The sequence below is a fragment of the Pocillopora damicornis genome, chromosome 4, assembly GCF_964200805.1.
Source record: "Pocillopora damicornis chromosome 4, jaPocDami1.2, whole genome shotgun sequence".
NCBI lineage: Eukaryota > Metazoa > Cnidaria > Anthozoa > Scleractinia > Pocilloporidae > Pocillopora > Pocillopora damicornis.
Genome location: NC_142673.1, coordinates 19,823,526 through 19,837,382, shown reverse-complemented (window position 1 = coordinate 19,837,382; position 13,857 = coordinate 19,823,526). Strand labels below are relative to the sequence as shown.

Below are 13,857 nucleotides of genomic sequence, written 5' to 3'. Positions count from 1 at the left end.
GCGCTTTTGTGCGCAATTTAGTACAGTAATTTTCAGTGGCCACTCTAAACCAATTGGCCAATGACTTACCTTGTTAGAACAAGTAATTTATATGAGTGGTTACCAAGAACACTTCCTGATACCGCGTGCACTGGTCACGAACATTAGTCACGCAGAAACAGTTTTTTGTTTGAGCACTACTCTACACGAGATCAAGTTGTTTACACGATGTCTTCCGAAGACGTTGATGATAAATTCTGCGAAGGGGGAGCGGAATCTCAGCTTGATGGAGAAGGGGGAGCCGATGAAACGTTTGCGAAGGAAAATGGAGCTGAAGGTGACGAAGACAAAGGTTTAAACGAACATGAGGTATTTAAGAAGGACAAGGAGGAAGGTAAAGGGGCAGAGAAACGTAATGCACTCACTGAGGGAAAAAGTGGCGGAGACAATCAAAGAGGGAAAAACAAACATGTTCGTGAATCTGTAAATATAGCGCCCGCTAAGCAGGAATTAACTAACCTTGACCTAAAAGAAGGCATAGAAAATCAGACAGTTGCTGACGGATCTCCGAAAACAGATGAACTGCAATCAGGTTCTCAGAGAGATCAACAACTGAAATTTATCCACAGCTCGAATCCCAGTACCAAGTCGCAGTCAAGGTATCTTTCCCTTATGGGAATTTTCCTTGTCACCGCAATGGCATGTATTGTTGTAGCTATCTACCTTGGACCTCCTAACAACGACATGAAGCCTGACTTTGATCTGGAGAAAGTCTTTGGAAATGGGCTTGAAAAGTTACAGTTGTCATTCACTAATCAGACCGAACGTTTCTGGAAGATTTTAAGAAATCGCGGAAAGGCTCATCTACGGAATAAGGATCCCTCACAACCAATGGTGTTCTTACTTGCTGCACCTCCAGCAGCACATGAATACGTGGATTGCCTGGCCATTAAACTAGCAGGAATGCTGGATCCAAGTCATAAAAGAAATCTGGCAAGAATTGATGGTGAAAAAGAGAAAGGAAATCATCCAGAACAAACCAAGAAAAAGATGGACGATTTCTTGAAGAAAAAAATTAATGCTCTCCACAGGGTGGTGCTCATCCATCACCTTGAGCTTCTCCCGCCACCCTCACCACTTTTGTTTCACTCTTATTGTGATGATCAAAATGCACCATATAAGCACTTGACCATTATTTTTACTGTACATATGCCGGAAGAGCTTAGCCCATCTCTGCTTCCTAAAGAAGCAGAGGGAAGTGCAGAGAAATTTCTTTCAGGTGATGTGTGGGCAAATAAGGCTTCGGTTGATAAGGATGCAGTTGCTGCTCTCCTGGTCCGCATTGCTGACACTGTGGTGCTCATGAATGGCGAAACTAGTGGTTCAGCAAGGGACTTTTGTTCTGAACCATTAACTATTAGCAGTGATTGACAGTATGAGTTTGTGAGTTATTGTTGCTCTGTCAGACATGTAGGATTTATCAGAATGTAGCAAATTTAGAGTTTAGTCAACCAGGGGATGTTGTCTTGATTGAGCACTTAATTATCAGGAGTAGCCAACCAAAAAATGTGAGATTTTCAGGCAGGAGAATTAGTGAAGGGACTATTACTTTTAGGCTGAGGTAAAATATGTAACAATTGATTGCATCCTTTTCATAATAGAAAGTATGGACTTCCCTGGCTACTTTTTGTTTGTTTTCTGTAGAATGTCACTAAACAAAAACTATTGACTGTTCACAGAATACAGTGGATGATTTACAATGCATGCAATTCATCAACTCAATTAGCATTTTTATCTGTTGGTCAAAGCTAGACCTTTCATATACATGTAAATGTTAGGCTGTGTGGCAAACTAAAGATAGTCCACCAAAAGACTTGTCAAATTTGATGAAAATTGTGCCACATTACCAGTAGTTATCCAACTTTTTCCTGTTTTTGACATTCTTAGGCTTATGTTTTTATGCATGATTTTGCACACTATAGTCCAATTTTGATTAGAAGTAATCAATTTTGGAAACCTGTGTTTGATTTTGGAAATGGGTTTCTTATTTTGGACACTAGTGTCCCATTTTAGACAGTTGTGTCTGATTTGAGACACTAGTATCTCTTTATGGACAGTTGTGTTGTATTTTAGACCCAAGGGTCTGATTTTGGACACTGGTGTTTGATTTTGGAGACTAGTATCAGATTTTAGACTCCAGTGTCTGATTTTGGACATTAGTGTTGTTAGTGTTACAGTTGTGTACAATTTCAGACACCTGCATCTTATTTTAGACATTGGTGTTTTAAAGTTTTGACACTCATGGAGAGAAACAAGGACACTATCATTGCAATAGTTTGTATTCAAACTTGATATTATACACAATGTAATTTTTTCTGGTTTTTAATTGTGAGCTCTTAGATATTATCATGATTTAAAATCACTATTTTATTCTTTAAAGTTATAGTTTGGTTCAGGAGGCTGTTGGGAGTATTGAATTAAACCTTAATTTATACTTTTCCAATGAATAATTATTGTACCTTGGAGTTTTCCACTAACACTACAACCATTTTTTTTTGGAAGATCAGTTGTATAGTCATTTGGCTCTTTCCTATTTTTGACATTCTTTGGCTGGTGTCTTTTTGCAAGTCAATAGAAAATGTGTTTTACTTTGATTTTACCAGGTTTATTTTTCCTTCATTATTTGATATTTTTTTTCAAAATTTTTTGAATTCTTATCTCCATCAACAATGGATCCTTTGAAGGAAGGGAAACGGGAATTGATCATTATTTGGCTGGAATTTTATTTGATAAAGAAAATACTATCAAAATGTGTCCTCCACACTTGTTTAATATTATGTTTTGCACTAGTCAAATACCATCCTTAGCATATGGAAGAACATCTGGTCGAGTATTAATGTCTGAGTACAAGTGTGGGATTTGTACCAACAAGCAGCTATCATGGGAAAAAGAATTTACTTTGATGAAGAAGTATTTGGAACATCTTTGCAAGGTTGGAAATATAATGTTCTTGTCCTGGATGCAGGTTCAAACTTCAGATATTTTGATTTCTTTTTGTCGAATGCCCTACAGACTTGCAAGCTGTCCATGAAATGGCTTTATACTTATAGTTAAAGAAGACAACATTCTCATTGCATTCTCAAAATGTTTCTTTGTAGACTCCGACAATGGGCAGCTGTCACAAGAGACATGGACATTTTTGTGTTATATTTATGATGGAGGTCCTGTCTTATTTTATTAGGGAGAAAAGGATAATGAAGAAGAAAACCAAGACCTCCAGGATGAGGAGGAAGTCATTCAACAGGAATGAAACAATTGATAGGTAATTTTTAGGAAAATTTCTTGAGTAAAAAATTTAGTAAAGCTATGCAATCATTTTGTTTACCAAAAAGCTAAGTTCTTCTTCTGTTGGAGCTGGGTGCCTTTTTTATTAACTCTTGGTGCACCTGAATGGTTATTTTCTGTTAAGATTATTCATGGGTGAGAAATATTTAGCACTCATTTTCTTTTAACCAGGGGTTCATAATTAAATTTTTTCACAATTTATGTTAGATCCCATATGCATTGCCTACCAGACACTGAAGACTTCTGGGCTGCAAAACCTTTTGATGAGAGTTTTATTCTCTGCAGGCCTTTTATAACTCTAACAACATTCTGTATTTTAGATTAGTGTACTTAACCTTTTATTGTCTCTATGGTTAGTCAAGATATTGAATTCAACCAAAAAAGGGTGGTTTGTACCAGACAGTATCAAATTCAGCCCAAATAATCCAAGTATATTCCTATCTGAATCTGAAGGATTAATCTAAGATATCCTTGAATGGAATGTAATCCAACAGAGTTCATTGAAGAATGAAAAAGACATTTGCAATACAAAAGAAAGTTTAGGAACGACACAGTGAACATTTGATTTATCTTTAGCTAGTGAGGAACAATTTGAACTACTTATTTTCCACGTTTCTGACAGAGCAAAATTTTAAAGTTTAGGGGTGATTGTGTGCATATATTGTCTGAAATTAGACATGATATGGCAGATTTGTATTTGAAAATGTTATAAACTGAACAAGTTTCCAACAAGTGAGGAAAATTTGTAAAAATTTTATTCAAATAGGAAATACATGTATTTAAACTCACTCTTAATCAAATTATAATTTGTAGTCTAACATCATCCTTAACCCTTTAACTCCCAGATCAAATTTGTCAATTCTCCTTACTGTCAACCATATAATTCTTACAGTGTTAGTTCAGAGAATTTAGTATTTGATCAACTAATTATCCCCAAATTGATATTTTTCTTTATTCTTATTGCTTATTTGGTTGATATTGTATTGACATTGTAAGGAGAAATTCTGTCTTGGTCACTCATGGGAGTTAAAGGGTTAAGACTCCCTTTCACATTTTTTACAAATTTTATGAATGTCTAGAGGTACTTTTCTTTAAGTAAGTGCTGGCTAATACCTTTTACTGATAAAAAGATGTGTCCTTCATGTTCATTGGAGCACCTTCTAGAACATATTGAGCAATTGGAAAGCAGAGTTTAAATGGCTTTTTTCTTATTTTCTTTTGCCCAGCATGTTTTATGGGTGTTTCATGGAAAGTCAGCTTTGTTTTATGGAAGTTAGATTAAGTTAGATCATTTCTTACTGTTGATTCACAGAAGATGGCACGATGAACGATGAATGCTTCTGGAGCCAACGTCAACTTACCTACTGAAAATAAGGTCTCTTATTCTAATGGCTTAATTGGATAGATATATCACTACTGCCGCCATGCTCGTTAGTTCGGGCTCAGCGAGGGTAGGTATGCAAGTCTTTTTCCTCCCTATTATGTTATTATCTTTCTCTCTCTTTTTTATTTCCTTTCCTTTATCCGCAACAACAGAAATCACATTTGACTGGTCGAAATTCATTAGATCTTTTTCTTATTTCACATTATTTTTTCAATTGTTTTCAATATTTTTTTTTAATTTTCAATATTTTATGTTTTATTTTACTTAAGATATTAACATTTAGACGGCCATGTATTTCCAATAAAAATTCAACCACACTATTGTATATTAAAAAGAAATCTAACACGCTCAATACCATTTTTTCTCTTGGATTTGTGATTCGCTGCCTCTAAAAGCGCGGGAATAAGTTATGTGACATACATCCTAATGATTGGCTGTTGCTGCTGAACTATGTGCATGCAAATTCAAGAAATCACACTATACCGTACTAGTCGTCGACGTGAGAAGTGTGGTACTGCCGCTGAAAAAACTTGGATGGTCTCTTCAACAAAAACGTGGATATATGGACTGAAGCTTGAAATTATAAGTTAATATTGAAGGTGAGCATCGTTTAAGATAAATGTGACCTTTATAATTAGTCCAGACCGCTGTAAGGGTTTACTGAATGGGAGTACGATGAGGCAAAGAATTTGGTCCACAAAGAGATGATGTTGTTTATTTCAGGTTTTGGGCGGTTCACTCGTCAAACAAAATAAGGTTTAGCAGCTTATTCTTAAGAATACATTTGTTAAGCAAAATAACCCACATTAAATGTTGTAGTAATGTCAAAAACTGGATAGCTAAATATGATCTGAGCTCAGTTCGCAACGTAGAACCGAACACGTGGTATCAGCTTTCTTAGTTAGATCCCATTAAGTGCATTGCACCGGAATTCTTTTACGTTCCTGGACAACGTCACTTAATCGTGTCTATCGTATCAAAGTAATTGCTATATTGCAAAGAGTAGAAGTCTAAACTCTGGCTATAAAATATTCGTTAGAGTCTAGCTTTTGTTACGCAACGTAAAACAAGGGGCGTTACTAAAAAATCACGTGTGACATAGAATGTAATGATAATATAGCCTCGGGATTTGGCTCAATAGGTGATCATTGAATGTTTCTCTTCGATTTATAGGAAAGTTACCTCTGTGAAGAGGAGATAAGGACAAGAAGATGTGTTAGGAGACGAAACTGGAATCAGTAAAGGTGGAAACATTAGTCGCCAAAGATAAGAACTTCAAACACCTTTTAAAAACTTGATAAAAATGCTGGCTGTAAAAAGACCTAGATTCCAACGGAACATTATTTGTTTGACTTATATAACTCGACGTTTTCATTGAGTTTCCAAAAAAATTGAATTACTGGCATGAAATTTTAAATGAATTTTATGTCAGCTAACATTTTTGAGAATAGCCCACAAACATTACAGGCGGACTAGTAAGAAGCTTTATATACGGTGAGCGATCGAGTTATTCATGTCCGGTATTTGAAAAGATCAAGTCAAATTCAGAAACAAATCAACGTCATCAGGCTATTAAATTTGGCAATTAAATTCGTGTTATAACGGTATAAAATCTCTGCCGGTATGTACTCATTCACTTTCCTTGATCGCTCATCGTCTTGAAGTATGCATGAAGTATGTCAAAACATCACACCAATCCAGTTTATAATATCATACTATAGCAACATCGGGAGTAGAAATTTAAGGTGGCACTTTTATATGAGCTTAATTTGAAAACTCCATCTTGTTTAAATTAATTATTCGTGGTGTTTTCTAAAATTTCATTACAAATATAATGTACAGATTTATGAATATTTATTACGTAGGGAGCCAAATGCGTTTTCCACGTAATTAAAGCTCTAAAAAAAAGGTGTCATAAGTTATTTATTGCTGTTTTGAGATAACAAAAATTGTTTAAAAAACGAAGACTCGCGATAAAACTGAAATGAGAGAGACAGTTTCCCCATAGGAAGTAGGCAAGCAAACTGCTTGAAAATTTTTCATCCGAAAAACTAGAAGGCTTTTCCCACTTAAAAAGATATGAGAGGAAATTTGATCACAGTTTCAGAATTTGAGTCGATTTTGGATATGTACTCTAAAGGGTGATAAAATTTATCATGCAAACTTTGGGGTGTATTAAGAAAAAACAGAGTTTATTAATTTGGTGCTGTTCACGTTTTGTTTAAATTGTAATTAAGATTTTTTAAGAAAAGAGATCAGACCCTTTTTACGAAGGCTCAGGAAATTTATTTTTGGCACATTGTATTGAATTTGTCGGCATTATAGAAATTTAAGAAAAAAAATTAGAAAGTTTTTTCGCTGTTTAAACGCGAAGGTATGCTACAAGAGGAGAGGTGCCTTAGGTACCTCTGAATCATTTGTCAATCAACCGTCGTGGCATTCAGACCTCTTTTAAAAAAAATCAGAAAGTTTTTTCGCTGTTTAAATGCGAAGGTATGCTACAAGAGTAGAGGTGCCTTAGGTACCTCTGGATCATTTTTCAATCAACCGTCGTGGCATTCAGACCTCTTTATTCCAAACAGCTTGAGCTGCAGCCGATGCAGTGCGTGTGAACAGTAGTCGTATCTTTGAAAAGCTCTTATTATTTTCTTTGTTTTCATCACAAGGGAAGAAAATGTTGAGGTTTGTATCTCCTTCCTCCGATCAAAACCGTCTTCTTTTGTGGCGGTAAATTCTGAATTCGAAACGATTCGCTTCACCATCACGTAGTATTACCACAGTGTAACTTGTTATCTGTTCCTAAACACTGGATGTAGGTGATTGCAAAAATTAAAAGGAAAGATGTAGAAATATTAAAAGCCTTTCTTAAACAATGGTCGCCATAATGGATGATTACTGCATTTGGGTTTAAATCAAGGGGCGGAGTCAAACTATTTAGAGCGCGCCTTTGTGTTTGAGAGATCAGGTTTTGCTTCATTTCTTTGAATTGCTGCCAAAAATAATTAAAACTTGTCAAATATCCAGATTATTTCTCACTTGCAACTGAAGGAAAATCTACTGTTACTTTCATTTAACTCTGTCAGCTTTCCTACGAACACAAATCATCATTTATTAAGAGATCATATTCAAATAGTAAGTTCAAAATATCCAGTCAATTTATTTAGAAATTGCCTTGTCAACAGTCTCGTTAACGCATTAGTGGCAAATTACACTTCAAATTATCCTATACTTAAGTTGATGTCACACGGTGCCACCTTAAAATGGTTCTTCCGATATTTATTTGATGTTTATTAGTAGATTAGACGTTCTAATATTGTTATTGTGGGAGAACACTTTTTCTACCTGCTTTCATTGTAACACAGGACAGTTCGGAAAAAAAATTAAAATGACGTACCTAATAAGCAGTTAAAAAACCAATCTGAAATCGGCTGATTCAAACAAAACAGAAACATGAAGCGACAAGCTTTGAAATCATGATAATAGCTTACACAAATTATGAAACGAATTGATTCGAAAGGTTAATTCGACCGAGAATAGCTTTTTTCGACTCGAAGAAAAAAGAGTAGATGATAATAAGATGTGTCCAGGTACAACTGATCAACCCGAAAAAGGGAAATTTTAAAGTAAAGACATGCAGCACAAAGCAATTAAGTTGTGTAAGTTCTTAGCTCCTGAAGGTCAGCCAAATTCAGGAAGATTTGCTCCAAAAACTGAAACTTTTGACACAGATTTTGTTATTGATGCCAATAACTTGTTTAAAAAATAGAACCTGCTATTGCACATTTTTTTAAAGTGTTTAGGATCCATCTGTCTTGTGTTGCATACGAAGCAGTCTTAAAAGGTTTCTATTTAGATGCAACATGGCAAATTATAGCAATCTTACAACCCGAAGGCAGTTTAAAATACAAAAATTAATAGCGAGGCTTTATCACTGGTTTAAGATAACACATTTTTCTGCCCGTTTTCGTTGTATCAGAGGACATTAGGAGAAAACATGAAAATGCGTAAATTTCGGTGGAAATTGTTTTTTGTTCACATAGAACAGCCGCGTGAAAGCCTTTGAGCAAAGCCAAATTCAAAGTTAATTGCTCCAAAAATTTTTTGACTATGACTAAGTTTCTTTTTCTACGAAAATGGAGTGGAGCGCTGAGCAACAAAATTGTGACTGATAATCTCTCCAAATTCTAAAATTGCTACTAGAGAAAAAAAATAATTCTGTATTTGCTAATTTTTTCTCCGAAATAGAAAAAGAAAAAGAAATTTCAGGTACACATTCGTTCAATTTCAGTTTTATCTATCCTCTGCTACATACAGGACGGTTGGATTAGAAATGCAAAAAAAAAGTCAAAGTTATCGATTGCTTAGGTTTGGAGATGAAATTTTTTTGCGAAGCAGATTGAGTATAACTTGCCATGTTGCTTATTATTGTAAAAGTAATGTTTACAACATCTCGTGCAAGGAAAAAAAACAAAACAAGTTTTAATTTTCGATCGAAACTCACCAAGGCGAAACGAGAAATGGTTAGAAATAGGAAAAAAATTGCACGAGGTGTTGTTCATAGAAAATCTGGTAGAAAATTTCGAGTTGGACCCTATTAAAATTTTTGCCGAGATTGTTGTCAGGGGAAACTCTATGCAAATTGATCCAAGTTTTCCCGCCAAAAGTCTTAGGATATATACGAAAAAATGTTTCTTCACATCTTTTGATTAAATAAATTGAAACTCAATCTACTAATTAAAACATTGTAAGTTGAATAAAGATTTATTGAAATACCGTGTTTTGCGTTACTTGAGACCATAAAGAGAAAAAATAAAGATCACAAAGAAATCTGGTTTATTTATTGGATCTTCATCTAAAAAATAATACAAACAAATAAATGACTTTTATTCAATAAAATTTCACTTCGGAAAAAAAGACGGCGCATGCGTATTTTGGGCGCCCGTATTTTTTAAACAACCTGAGCATGCGTGTTACAGAGACTAGTATTTTTTCTAAGTTTTTTGGCGGGAAAAATAAATTTTTTAAACAGCTGTTTACCATGAAATTGTGTAAACGAAGAAAAAAAATTAACGTCTTAGTTTTGATTTCAATAAAACTTTAGATTGGCAAATAAGATTGTCTTAAAATAGTTGAAAGTCAGCTGCGATGCTTAAAAAAAACTGTGGACGTGTTGCAAAATGTTTTTTCTACTTTTGACTTGTCCGAATCCCTTCCGCTTGATCTTTCTGGACTTGAAGAAATATAACTTGAAAGCGTGCGTTAACCTACGAGAGAAAAAGAAAAACTTCGGTTAGAAACTAAATTATGTTGATGTAATAGCCTTAAACTAATAGGCAATTCAGATTTTAGATATTAACACAACATATAATAACATATATGGTCAAAATTCCAGCCCGACGCCAATGATATTGTCCATGCTAAAAATGATTGTAAAGCAATATGAATTTTCTGAAAGGCAGCGCCGTTCATCAAATATTACGTGAGAAGTTAAATTCCATACAGAAAAATGGTTTCAATGCCGTTACTGCAGAATTTAGAATACTTTTGAGAGCTGTGTTTCAATTGTACAATCTTTGAGTATTTCCTGTTTGATTCTCCATGTTGAGAGATGGCTCCGACAGAGTTCTTTTGTATATTAGCTGAGTCTAGGAAATCAGACATAACTTTCACGGTAAGATTTCCTCTCACTCTAAAACAAAGTAGTTGTCCCAAAGACGATTGTTTTTTTTTACCTTTGCTTTCTTTCAGCAAGAACTTTATGCATAGTGAAGTATGGGGCCTTTTATAATATCACAAATAATAAGTATGTAAACCAATAACAGTCAAAGTTATATGAGCTTTTGCCTGGAATTAAATAACCTAAAAGTGCTTACTAAGCATTAAAATATTATTCAGCTACACCGAGAATAAGCGACAAATATTTCCATCTGAATAAAAAACACTATAATTATAAGTAATTGTGCCAACAAAGAAATTAGTACGAATGGAATTCAATGAGGCGCACAAAGCTGAAATTTAAAAATGGTTCAAGTTTCTAAGACAATTTGGTCTGAAATGAGTATATCTCAGTATCAGTGGCTGCTGATTAATCCTGCGAATAATCTTCTTTCACTTTTATTTGATTACACAGGGGACATGAATCTTTTTTTGACCGAAGCCTTCTTAGGTACTTTGTTCACCCAAGGGACCTTATGCGAAAATCCTTCACAAATTTCTTGCTACAGACCTAGAAATTTCCTTAGATTTTTTGAAATACCGTTCTTGTTCTAGGTTTGCTCGGTAACACGATTGTAGACTCTTTTTCTTGTATTTACCATTCCAAGAATGCATCAACAACGATGTTGAACAATAATTTTTTAGGAAAATATTCACAATGCACTAATTACCATCTTAAGGATGAAACTTCCAACTTGAAATCATTCGCCAATCGCCCGATTATGGAGAAAATTTCGATAGAAAGGGTAATTTAACCCATGAAAAATGAGGGCAAATCAATATACCGCGATTACGGTTATTATTAGAGCTTTAACTCACGGTCCTAACCATCTAAATCTCTAAAATATCAAATTGGAGATCAGTTTCTAAATGCTGTCATAAATTCAAGAAATCTTTTCGCGTAGTTTTGAGTATTTGGAGTAGACTTGTAGTAGCCTTGACTGTGTTCTGTTCTGTTGTAAAGTACAAGAGAAGAACTTCTCGAGTAAGAGTTTGTTAGAGTTTGCAGTCATTTGGCGTACTTAAGCGTAGTTTCCCGTAGATGATTTGGATTTGGATTTAATTTCATAAAAACTACTCAAATTTAAGGTACAAAAGCACAATGCACAAGTAGAAAAACGTCCAGTATTGCAACCATACAATAAGGTGCCTCATACATCGCCATGAATCTTAGGTATCCATGATCTGTTTTCAGTACGAAGCTTTCTAAACAACTAGAGCGAGTTTTTTTCTTTTTTATAACGAAATATTCTCAAACTAACAAAAATTCACCGACTTTTGTTTTATTGATAAGCTTAAAAATTCTCAGCGGTGGAAAGAGATCTCTGAACGAATTTTTAACAAATGTCTTGATCTGATTGTTTGCATCCTCTCTTGCTATGATTTATTGCATATTTTTCCTTATAAGCACTATTTGATTAAAAAAAAACCAACTGAATGAGCGTTGATAAACAAGGTACCATTTCCTTGTCTTTCTTAATCTCGGAGTACTCTTTTTTCAAATTTTCAATTTCTCAAGACCTAGCTAAATACGGTATCCCACCCGCACGTTATCAACTCACCATTGTCTTGAATTTGTCCTTTTGTCCTTGATCAGCCAGACTTTTCCTGGATTTTGACATCTATTGAGCCCTCCAATCTTTTTTCTTGATTCTCCCTTTATTTGGCCATCCTAGTACAGAAGAAATATTTCGTGAATACTTTTGAATGAGGCGAGGGTGGCTGGGTCTTAAAGCAGAATGGCTTATAACTAGGCAGTGCTTCTCCCTGGAATCTGTAACACCAAGCCACCAGGAGAATGCTACCTTCTCTTGGGGGATGATAGTCTATTGAATGTAACCGTCTGCCACTATTTTTGCAGTTTTTCTCGGACATTTTGCTGGACTCGAAAAAACGACAGAAATCGAGCTCATGGATGTACCAGATTCTTCCCGTAAACCACCTCATAGGTAGCAGTAATAACATTTGTCATCGCTCATTGACCTTTCAAGGATTTGCCCTCCGTATATAACATTCCGTATCTACCATTCAGTATCTATGGGCTCTATAATCTTTGTACTCCTATCTGTATGGAGTTATCGCGTCACAGATGCCTCCAAATTAGGTAAAGTGGATTAAAAATGATGGGATTATGCCTTCATGGTCTGAGAAATGGAAGATGTAGGTCAAAGACCATTTGCGGTACTGTTTCAACACTCTCCTTGATTCTATCAGTCAGCTACTGTAGACTGGCCTCAGAGAGTACCATAGTAGTTTCCCTTGAGGGAGATAACACAAATCTCTGTAGGCAAAACTAACCTTGCCAGATAACAGAATGGAATATTATGAACACAACATAATTACCTAAAATTTGAGGAAGGCCCTAATCTTGTGGCATCTTCTTGTCCTGGCAAGTCGTCACGTGACTTTAATACGGTTCATTTGCTCTCATCTGTAGTGAAAAGGGACAGCTATGATCATAAACAGGTGACTTTTCGACGGCTACTTATATCACTTAACATTTATCCCATAATATTTAAAATGGTTTTTTAGAATGAGAACAAAGTGTTTGAGACAACAACTTAAACCCTTGGACTGATGTACGAGACTGGCATCTGTTGCGGTATTTAAAGATAGGTTGAAAACAGCTTACCAGTTAAAGTCCATCTAGCCTTTGTACGAGCATTCATTATTAGCGCTGCAGGATATGCGTTTCTCCACCCATAGGAATATTTAAGACGAGGCGAGGAGAAGTTTGCCGGAGGTCTGGCACTACTTATTAGTCCCAGACCCCTTACAGACCTCTCGCCGACTTGCATTACTCAAGGCCTCATTCTTTCCCGCGGGTGAAGAAACTCTCGTGCTGATATGTGATAGGATAATAGTAAGAGCTAATAATAGTAATAAGAGCTAATAATGATGATGATAATAATAATAATAATAATAATAATAATAATAAGAGCTAATAGCAATGATAAGAGCTCATGCTGTTCTCTGCGGAGTGAAGTGAAAAAGGGTATTGCTACTCCAACTGGGTAAGATGCTAGTCTTGTACGAAAAATACACTCCGAGATGGAGAAGCACTTATGATATTACCAGAATAACCATCTTTCATGATAATTGCGTTAATGATGTGCCCTCAAACATACCGCAGACTTGGAAACCCCCCACCAACCCCAACCTTCATACGTTCCATTGTCAGGATGTACGCTTCTCCTTCCTTCCTGCTTCTAAGATAGTAAATAAAGAGAGATCAGATCTTTACTGTCTGATATCAGTCTGCTAAAATCAGCCAAGATAGTTCCAGAACAGTTTCCTTTATTGGGTTAAAGACAAAACAAATATCTTTATGTACAACCAGGAGCCCATTACTCCTGGTACAACTCGTTTTCCAAGATAATAGCAAGGAACGCTAATTACCTAAGCTTTGAGGACAATCGTCATCTTGGAGTGTC

At 35.4% G+C, this 13,857-nt stretch overlaps 2 protein-coding genes across 3 annotated transcripts; both read left to right on the top strand.

The window, feature by feature from the left end:
- The first annotated feature begins 131 nt into the window (after window positions 1–131).
- Window positions 132–2,486, top strand: LOC113686134 (torsin-1A-interacting protein 2). The gene has a single exon (XM_027203735.2). The coding sequence runs from the start codon at window positions 208–210 to the stop codon at window positions 1,408–1,410; it is 1,203 nt and encodes a 400-aa protein (XP_027059536.2). The 5' UTR covers window positions 132–207; the 3' UTR covers window positions 1,411–2,486.
- Window positions 2,487–2,636: 150 nt separating this feature from the next.
- On the top strand, window positions 2,637–9,522 carry LOC149047177 (uncharacterized). Of its 2 annotated transcripts, XM_089204780.1 has the most exons (5): window positions 2,637–2,971; window positions 3,138–3,301; window positions 4,637–4,775; window positions 5,104–5,307; window positions 5,882–9,522. In XM_089204780.1, the coding sequence occupies exons 1-3, from the start codon at window positions 2,789–2,791 to the stop codon at window positions 4,656–4,658; spliced, it is 369 nt and encodes a 122-aa protein (XP_089060906.1). In that variant the 5' UTR covers window positions 2,637–2,788; the 3' UTR covers window positions 4,659–4,775; window positions 5,104–5,307; window positions 5,882–9,522. The 2 variants fall into 2 exon arrangements, with proteins under 2 accessions (XP_089060906.1, XP_089060905.1); XM_089204779.1 differs by having other exon boundaries at window positions 4,637–5,307.
- Window positions 9,523–13,857: the final 4,335 nt, after the last annotated feature.

Excerpts from the sequence above, each read along its gene's own strand:
- LOC113686134 (XM_027203735.2), top strand. The coding sequence starts at position 208 with ATGTCTTCCGAAGACGTTGATGATAAATTCTGCGAAGGGGGAGCGGAA.
- LOC149047177 (XM_089204780.1), top strand. The coding sequence starts at position 2,789 with ATGTGTCCTCCACACTTGTTTAATATTATGTTTTGCACTAGTCAAATA. Across the intron at positions 2,972-3,137 it reads ATTTGGAACATCTTTGCAAG|ACTCCGACAATGGGCAGCTG; the intron begins GTTGGAAATATA and ends GTTTCTTTGTAG. Across the intron at positions 3,302-4,636 it reads AGGAATGAAACAATTGATAG|AAGATGGCACGATGAACGAT; the intron begins GTAATTTTTAGG and ends GTTGATTCACAG.